This window comes from Bactrocera oleae, chromosome X (genome assembly GCF_042242935.1).
Source record: "Bactrocera oleae isolate idBacOlea1 chromosome X, idBacOlea1, whole genome shotgun sequence".
In the NCBI taxonomy this organism is placed as follows: Eukaryota; Metazoa; Arthropoda; class Insecta; order Diptera; family Tephritidae; genus Bactrocera; species Bactrocera oleae.
Window position 1 is genome coordinate 29,702,896 of NC_091541.1, and position 9,530 is coordinate 29,712,425.

At 40.1% G+C, this 9,530-nt stretch overlaps 1 protein-coding gene across 3 annotated transcripts; it reads right to left on the reverse strand.

Moving 5' to 3' along the window:
• Positions 1–210: 210 nt before the first annotated feature.
• On the reverse strand, positions 211–8,084 carry LOC138858162 (uncharacterized). Of its 3 annotated transcripts, none has more exons than XM_070112694.1 (2): positions 7,945–8,084; positions 211–1,132 (listed from the first exon to the last, which is right to left on the reverse strand). In XM_070112694.1, exon 2 carries the CDS (start codon positions 1,124–1,126, stop codon positions 506–508), a length of 621 nt encoding a protein of 206 aa, XP_069968795.1. In that variant the 5' UTR covers positions 1,127–1,132; positions 7,945–8,084; the 3' UTR covers positions 211–505. The 3 variants fall into 3 exon arrangements, with proteins under 3 accessions (XP_069968795.1, XP_069968796.1, XP_069968794.1); XM_070112695.1 differs by lacking the exon at positions 7,945–8,084 and adding an exon at positions 7,329–7,751; XM_070112693.1 differs by lacking the exon at positions 7,945–8,084 and having other exon boundaries at positions 211–1,554.
• Between the last annotated feature and the right edge of the window lie 1,446 nt (positions 8,085–9,530).

Here is a 9,530-nt window from a genome sequence, read left to right on the forward strand (position 1 = left end):
GAGTAGTTAATTTCGAAAAAGTTCCCGATGATGCCATACATTTATTTTGGTCCAATGAAGAGACAAATAATTTCAATGCCCTTAAGCTCAGTCAAATCCCAACAGAAGCTTTCCTTTCAACTGCAAAAGACTCTGTATTTCTTTATGCGCCACCTTGTATAGCACTCACCTTTTTATCTTGCTTTCACTAATAAATTGTTTTTTTTTTTATGTTTTTTAAAGAAATTCACACTTTATTGTCGCACAAAATTAATAATATTTTAAATTATTCACAGGTTGTGACGGTTGATAGTGGAGATAGCGATTGGTACGAGTATGATGCGCAAGAGGGCCGGTGGTCGCTCGTCGTCCCCTTTTTACCTCCTTCGGTGTGGTGTGTAGTGTGTCTTCATGTGTGGTGTGATCGTGATGATAGGGTTGGTGTGGAATGTGTGTGTGGAATGCAGGTGTGGTGATGTGGATGTGAATTGCTCATTTAACCATCCCGGCCCACCTAGGCAAATATTTAGCCTAGCAAATTCTGCAGTTGTTGCAACGTTGCTACAACACTGCTGAGGCCAGTGGGGCGGCGGGATGATAGTCTTGGCCGTCGGTGCCGTGCAGGTGTTTCGTTCCCTACATTCCTTGGACGATACTGTGGAGCGGCAGCTGGGCGTTGATGTTGTATCGGGTGGCGGGGCGGCGGTCGCCTGACAGCGCCGCGACTGCGTGGTGCGGGTGGTCGCCGAACGTCGCGCCTGGAGGTGCGGTGAAGGAACGTATGGTGTAGCCTTCCGCACAATTGACATGAACACTCCGAGTCACACTCTTGCGTCGTATGGGTGAGACTCAGGCAATTGAGGCAGTGTCCATGCGCCTGGGCTACCCGCTGACGTTGACTGGGTTGCATGGATTTGAAGATGCTACAGTGCTGTAGCCGGTGTGAGCGGCGACACAGCGGACATCGGGTGCGGTGCGGCTCCGGTTGCACCAATGGCGACGCTGACGGTGGTTGTGCTGTGTTCCGCGCGACAGCTGTGACAGTTGTTGCAGCGGTGGCTCGAGGCGCTGGAATCGGCCCAGTGCGCGGCACGTTGATAGCCGATCGAATGGTTGGCGTTGGATTTGTCGGCATTTCCACGTCCATATTAATCTGTATGAAAAGATTAGATTTAGTATATGTTTGTGGCATATAATTGAATATGGGCAGTTGTGCCACGTGATGTGGCACGCGTGGGTCGGCATATTGATCGACCATTTCTGTTTGGAATTGTTGTTAACGTTTTTTTTATTTTTATTTATTTGCGGGTTTATTGATTCGATTTATTTGAATTTAATACCATTTTAGTTTCGGTAGTATGGTCGGTGGGCAGGAAGCATAGTTTTACGAGCGGTCTGGTTAGCGTTCCCGATTGCGTGCGGAGATCTACAATTCGGATATGACCGTCGGACCCGGAATGAAGCTTTTCTATGCGGCCAAGCCGCCATTCGGTGGGGGGGAGACAATCATCATGGATTAGGACGCAATCTCCAAGCTTTGGCGCCTTTTCTGGAGTTTTCCAGCGGTACCTCTTGTGGAGGTCCTTTAAATATTCCTCCTTCCATCGACGGCTAAAGTCATGATGGAGAATTTTGACTCTTTCCCATCGATTTAATAAGGATAGCGACTCCACGCCTGGCTCAGGTATGGCCAGAATGGGTGTTCCTCTGAGAAAATGCCCTGGAGTTAGGGCTGTCAAATCTGAGGGATCTTGCGAGAGTGTCGTTAGTGGCCGTGAATTGAGAACGGCTTCGATACGGATTAGTAATGTTGTAAATTCTTCGTAACTGAATTTGTAATTTCCAGCTACTTTTTTGAAGTGGGATTTGAAGCTTTTTACAGCTGATTCCCATAAACCACCCATATGAGGAGCGCTTGGGGGGATGAATTGCCAATTAATGCCTTGGGGCGCGTACTTTTGTACAATCTCAGGTGAGACTTGTTTGATAAAGTCCACAAATTGTTTTTCGGTGGCTCTTTGAGCACCGATAAATGTTTTACCATTATCGCTCATGATTTTCGATGGAAAGCCGCGTCGACCGACGAAGCGGGCAAATGCCGCAAGGAAAGCCTCCTTCGTCAGATTAGTACAAAGCTCAAGGTGCACTGCTTTTGTCGTAAAACAGACAAAAACAGCCACATAGCCTTTCATCAGAGTGGGAGACCTTAACATGGACGCCTTTATTTGAAAAGGCCCAGCAAAGTCGACACCTGTGATGGAGAAAGGCAGAGCGAAGTTGCAGCGTTCCGGGGGAAGTGCTGCCATAATCTGTGTTCTCATCTTTTGCTTGTGCGTGGTACAGATTTTGCACAAGAAAATGCACTTCTTTATTTGGGGCTTAAGTCGGGGAATGTAAAATTCCTGGCGGACCATATGTTGCATGAGGCGATGTTCGGCATGAAGCATTAATATGTGGATATAATTGATGAGTAGTGTGGCAAGTCGAGACTTCTCTGGAACAATTATGGGATGGCGTTCGTTATACGTTAGGCTTGAATTGGCAAGCCGACCATTCACACGAAGAAGACCTTTCGTGTCGAGGAATGGGTTTAGAACTAAGAGGGGACTTCTCTTGTCAATAGGTTTTGATTCTCTCAAAAGTGATATATCGCGGCTGAAGTAGCGCGCTTGCGTAGATGCGATAAGAGCGACCTTTGCTTTTTGTAAGTCTAGGTGCGTCACTGTATCGCATTGGGAGTGTAATGAAGTTACTCCCTGAAGTTTAATTTTGAGTCGCTCTATGAACTTGAGCATGTAAGCGATTACCCTGAGTGCTCGGGGATACGATGAAAATCGTTCGAGGATGTCAGTATCATCCACTGTTGTGTGAAAAGAGTCGATTTTTCGACTTTCTGGGGCAATTATATTGCGCATAGGCGATTGTGGCCACGAATCAGGAGATTCTGTTAACCATCGGGGGCCATTCCACCAGAGGGTGGTGGTGGCAAGATGCAGGGGCTTGCATCCTCTTGTACCTAGATCAGCAGGATTGTCAGCACTGGCTACATGTCGCCAAGTGGCTGATCCTACTAGGTCAAGGATTTGAGACGTTCGATTGGAAATATACGTCTTCCATGCATGTGGTGGTTTTTCTAACCAGGCGAGTACGATTTCAGAATCGGACCACAGATATAGTTTGTATTGTGCCATGTTTAAATGCGTTTGTACGATGGACACGAGTTTGGCTAGTAGTAGCGCTCCACACAGTTCAAGTCGTGGCAGACTTATTGTTTTTAACGGAGCTACTTTTGCTTTTGCTACTAGTAAGTGGCTTGTGGTCGCAATGTCGCTTTGTGTGCGAACATATATAGTTGCGCAATATGCCTTTTCAGAAGCGTCACAGAAGCCGTGTAGTTCGACTTTGTGCTCTGGGGCATAATTTACCCATCGTGGGATTTGTATCTGTGAGATATCATGTAGATTGCTCGCAAACTGGGACCACTTTTCTAAACGCAGTGGTTTTACTTGTTCGTCCCAGTCGGTACCATCTAACCATAATTCTTGTATTAGAATTTTGGCTTGTATCATAAATGGCGAAAGCCATCCTGCGGGGTCGAAAAGTTTCGCCACAGAGGATAGAATTTGCCGCTTTGTTATGGCAGATAATGCAGATATTGACTCTGTAGTGTATGAAAACTGGTCAGATATCGCATTCCATTGGATCCCCAGAGTTTTTGTTGTACTTTCCTTTTCGAATTTAAGGAAATTAGTATCTAACAAATTTTCATGTGGTATATTTTTTAGAATATTAGGGTGGTTCGCCGTTATCTTTTTCAAAGGAAACCCTGCGGTTTTGAGGGCTTGTATCACTTGTGATAGTGAATCGTATGCTTGTGGAAGACTGTGACTTCCAGACAAGATGTCGTCTACATACGTTTGTGTTTTTAACACCTGGGTTGCCAGAGGAAATTCTGACTTGGTGTTTTCTGCCAATTCGTGCAGTGTTCGAATGGCTAAATATGGAGCACAGTTGACGCCAAAGGTAGCTGTTTTTAATTTATAGTCGCGGAGTGGACTATTGGGAGATTTTCGGAAAATAATTCGCTGAAAATCTTGATCGTCTTTATGTACGACTATTTGTCTATACATTTTTTCGACGTCTCCGTTAAATACGTATTTGAATATACGCCAATTTAATATGAGGAGCATTAAATCTGGTTGGAGCGTGGGTCCCGTAAATAGAATATCATTTAGGGAATTCCCCGAGCTAGTGGATCTTGATGCATTAAAGACAACTCTTACTTTAGTTGTTTTTTTGTCTGGCTTTACTACTGCATGGTGCGGCAAATAAAATGAGTAGTATTTGCCGTTGATGATTTTTTCGCATGGGCTTACTTCCTCCATGTGGTCTAAATGGAGGTATTCTTCCAACACACCATCATATACTGGTTTGAGTTCGCCTTTTTTAAGTAGGTTTTTTTCCATACTTTGAAACTGCTGTATTGCAGAGGTGCGAGAGTGACCTAAGGCGATTGTGTTGGGAAATTGTTGTTTTAGTGGTAGTCGTACGACATACCGACCATTATCTGATCTAGTAGTTGTGGCTTTGTAAAAGTCTTCACAATACTGATCTTCAGGGGTTGTGATTGATATGGGGGGGAGTTCTTCTAACTCCCAAAATTTTTTCAATTGTGAATTGAGGTATTCGTTTGAGATTTCCTCAACCTGAGTGGTCATGGTGGTAACTGGTTCCGAAACTAGTCCACTTAGGATCCACCCAAAAATAGTATTTTGTGCCAGAAGTGTATTTGAAATTTTCTCAATACCTTCGAGTATAATCTGTGGTATGAGATCGCTTCCTAATAGAAGGTCTATTTGAGCGGGAGTGTTGCAGTTGGGATCTGCTAGCTTTAGGTGTGAAACCTTTTGCCAATGCTTGCTATTTATGTGATAGCTTGGAAGCATATTTGTAAGTTGCGGTAAGACTATAGCTTCTGCTTGTATGTGCTTATCCGCTTGGGGGGAAATTAAGGTAATGGAGCAGATTTTATTAGAGTTTTGAACTACTCTTCCGCCCATTCCTGTAATTTCAAAGTTGGCTTGTTTTGTTGGCAGTTGTAGCCTATTTTGTGCCCTAGACGCTATGAAAGATCGTTGTGATCCTTGGTCTATTAAGGCTCTAAGTTTAAACAGCTCTCCTCGGTGTTCGATGGAGACGACTGCTGTGGGTAGTAGTACCCTACTTTGGTTTTCGCTGTGTAGCGTTTGGGTTTTTAATGCCTTTGAGCAGCATAGTGCTTCTTGGCAATTATCGGGATTTCGCACTTCGGGATTTGCTGTTGCAACTAAACCCGTGGCTCTTTTCATATTTGCGCTGTTTGGGGGTGAGCTGGAAAATGTGCTGTAATGCAGCATTGAATGATGTCGTTTATGACAATAAACGCAATTAAATTTGCTTTCGCACTCTTTAAGTGTATGTGCATGTGATAGGCAATTTGTACAAAGCCTTTTTGTTCGTACATAATTGTTTCGATCGGTAATATTCATTTTCTTGAATTTCTCGCAAGATTTGAGCTTATGCCCCCCTGTACACAGTTCGCACGACGTTTGTTTGTACTGTTCGGATGTGAACGTTTGATTTCTGAAGAAGCTTCTATTTAAATTGTTGTTGCTACTGGCTTGTGGCCTGTGGAAGCTTCTATTTAGGTCGTGTTGAACAGTTTTCGTTCTGACCATTTTTTTATCTACCCTTTCTGCGATTTCGTACTGGGTAGTTAGGAAATCTTTCATTTGTTGCCACGTGGGGCATTTTCTTCGTGATGAGAGCGATTGCTCCCATAGAAGTAATGATTTTTCTGGTAATGCGGCAGTGCATATGTTTACCAGTATAGGGTCCCAGCTGTCTGTGGGAATATTTTGTGTCGATAAAACCGACAAACAATTTGAAACAGTGGATTGAAGTTTGATAAATTCTTCACTTGTTTCCTTCTGAATTTTTTGCAAGTTCATTAATATCGATATTTGTTTATCGACCAATATTCTTTCGTTTTCGAATCTTGATTTAAGAGCTTCCCACGCCAAATTGAAATTATCGTCATTTAGTGCGAACTGTTTTACTATTACGCCTGCTTGACCTTTTGTTTTGTATCGAAGGTGATACAATTTTTGAGCATTTGTTAATTTTGGATGGTTTATGTAAACGGCAGTAAACATGTCTCGGAAGGACGGCCATTGTTCATAACCACCATGAAAGATTTCTGTGTCACATGCGGGCACCTTGAGATGGATGCCCGAACTTGCCTCTTGGCATTGGATTTGTGGCAGCTCTACTCTTAGCTGTGGAGTAGGTGCAATTGCTTTGATTAATTTTAATTGGTCAGAAATCATTGCTTTTGTTTCTTCGAACTGGTCTAAGCAGTTTTCGTATTTGGCGTAAGCAGAAGATTTGAAATTTTCCGGTAGATCTGAGTCGTCAGATTCTACGATTGCGTCATATGCAGCTTGGAGACGTGTCCAAAAATTGTCAAGATTGTCTTTTTTAATTTCTAATACCGATTCAGAATTGTCCTGAATCGGCGAAGATGAAAATCGAGTGCAGTATCGTATTAGACTGTCACTCTCTGAGATAAATTTGGTGTATGAAATATCTTTTATCTTTTTTTGTTTTGTAGCACCTTGCTTTGAGCGTGTAGCTTCTGCAGGTGTACATGGACTCTTTTCGTCCGAAATCATTTTTGGTACTTTTAGATGTTGAATTGCTTTAGATTCCTTAGAATCTGCGTTCATTTAAAAAGATTAAAGTAAAATTAAAAATTTATTTTTTTTATTTATTTAAATGAAATATATATAATATATATTGGTAAGTACTTGGCAAGTAATCGTGCATATATGTATGTATGTTTTTCTCTCTCTTTTTTTTTTTTCGTTTGAATTTTATTTTATTTTTCCAATTTGCCTTGCTTACTTATTTTTCGCAATCCTGCTTATGATTTATTAAACATAAGGGGTATTGCCGGAAAAAGTGGTCAAGTAAGTACTTGAAAATTTTTATTTTTTTTTTTGTTGATTAAATTTGTGTGTTTGGATACACAAAGGTAAGCATGTATAGGCTTTGGTTTCTTTAAAATAAATATGCTTTATATATACATATATGTATATACGTATATATATATATATATATATATATATATATATTGTATATATGGATGTATATAATGCACCAAACTGTATTCGGTTTTCTCGAAATTAACCGTACGTTAAAACAGTTTGGCCGTAACCGCTATATTTGAATATAACCCGATTTTGTTACTTTTAACATACATATATGCCAATAAATTATAAAAAGTAAAAGGAATCGATACGACTCACTTTGTACCGCCTCAAGGGTATTTTGGGGGTTTTATATGTTGATATACGTGTGCCAATGCAGAAAAATCCTTTCCTCCTCTCTGCTGTCCGAGCTTGCTTTTGTTGTCCTTTGTCCCTTAGGTTGTTGTATAAAATTTTTGTGTTTTATTTTTATTTCGCGCCCGGTTACTATTTAATTTTGTTGGTATGTATTGTAGGTATATTATGTTTAGTAATCGCGCCCGTTTAATTTGTGTTATTGTACAGGTTTCGCGCCCGTGTTTTATATGTCTTATGTTTGTTCACCGAAAGTATGTGAAAGGTTTGTTGCACTTTTTTATGTATTTTATTTTTACGGCACTGTATATGTATATTATTGTCTTCGGTACTTTTTTTTTTTTTTTTTTAATGTATATTCACTTGTACTGCACTTGTTTCACTGTACACTGTTTTTTTTTTTTTTTGTTTTTGATTTAGGTATATGTATTTAGTTATATGTATTGTATGTAAGTATTTGATCTCCGCACTTTATTTTATTTAATTATTTATTATTATTATTATTTTTTCCTAATAGTGCCTTTCCGTAAGACTCGAAGGACCATGTATTTCTTTATGCGCCACCTTGTATAGCACTCACCTTTTTATCTTGCTTTCACTAATAAATTGGTTTTTTTTTATGTTTTTTAAAGAAATTCACACTTAATTGTCGCACAAAATTAATAATATTTTAAATTATTCACAGGTTGTGACGGTTGATAGTGGAGATAGCGATTGGTACGAGTATGATGCGCAAGAGGGCCGGTGGTCGCTCGTCGTCCCCTTTTTACCTCCTTCGGTGTGGTGTGTAGTGTGTCTTCATGTGTGGTGTGATCGTGATGATAGGGTTGGTGTGGAATGTGTGTGTGGAATGCAGGTGTGGTGATGTGGATGTGAATTGCTCATTTAACCAGACTCAGTTAAAGGAATTGGTATAAATGAAAATGATAATACTTTGGAAAGAGTTAAACTTTTCAAAACTTCTGAAACGCAGGGCCTGCCCTATGAATTGACACTAGAAACCTCCGCCAAATATATGATTACAGTGAACATAAACACGTGTGATGGCTTGGTTAATGGGGCAGCTGCACAATTTATGCATATTGATTTCCAATGTTCCTTTCCAACAATTCTGTGGATTAAATTTTTGGAACCTTCTGTTGGTTTGATAGCATGATCAAAAAAGCCTCATCCTCTAGAAAGTTCTTGGACACCAATTGAAAAAGTTCTAAAATCTTTTCAATATAAAAGAAATGAACAAATTTCAATTGAAAGAAATCTGTTTCCAGTTGTTCCGGCTGAGGGAATAACTATTCATAAAAGTCAGGGTGCCACATATAATAAAGTTGTAGTTCATACTCGACCCAGAATGCCTAGAGCTTCAATATATGTCGCTTGTAGTCGAGTTACTTCTGCAGAAGGTCTATTCATCATAGGAAATTTTATTCCTCCTAACAAATTTTCTGAATCGGATCCCGTATTTAGGGAACTGAGGGAATTGAACACAAATAAAACTTTGACAACAAGTTTCAATTTTATGATTTCCCGAACATCAGGACATCAAATTTTATTCCATAATGTTCAGAGTCTTCACGCTCACATTAATACAGATATAAAATGCGACTGTTTGATGCTATCTTCATAGCACGGAAGCAACCAACAGAAATAAACGGGGCATTATAATATTTGCAAAGCATAGTATTGCTTGCTTTATAGAATCAAAGGCTGTAAAGAAAATTTATTCAGGCCGCAAAGTTTTAGAAGCGGTTTTGTTTAAATGTTTCAATATTAATATTCTGGTTCTATATAGAAATTCAGCTTTCTTTGTCAGACAATTAATTGTACAACTTCAGGAAGTCCTTACTTCTAAGTTAGGCAATCAAAATGTGCTAATTGTTAGAGATTTTAACATTTGTTTAATATCTACAGGGACTGCAATAAGAAATCTGCTCCAAGAAAAAAACTTTAGTTCCCTGCTTGGTGCAGAATATTCAACTACACCTGCCGGTACACAAATTGATTGGGCATTTTCAAACATGGATCCTTCCCATGTTAATGGCATTACTTTTCAGACAGTACACAGCTATCATGACAGTATTTGTGTCTCTATTTCGAACTAAAGTTTTTAGACTTAGTGCAATAGTTCTTCATTTTTTTTTCCAAATATAATCGAATTGGAATGGTATA

Coding starts and splice junctions, on each gene's coding strand:
- LOC138858162 (XM_070112693.1), bottom strand. CDS start 1,237: ATGGTCGATCAATATGCCGACCCACGCGTGCCACATCACGTGGCACAA.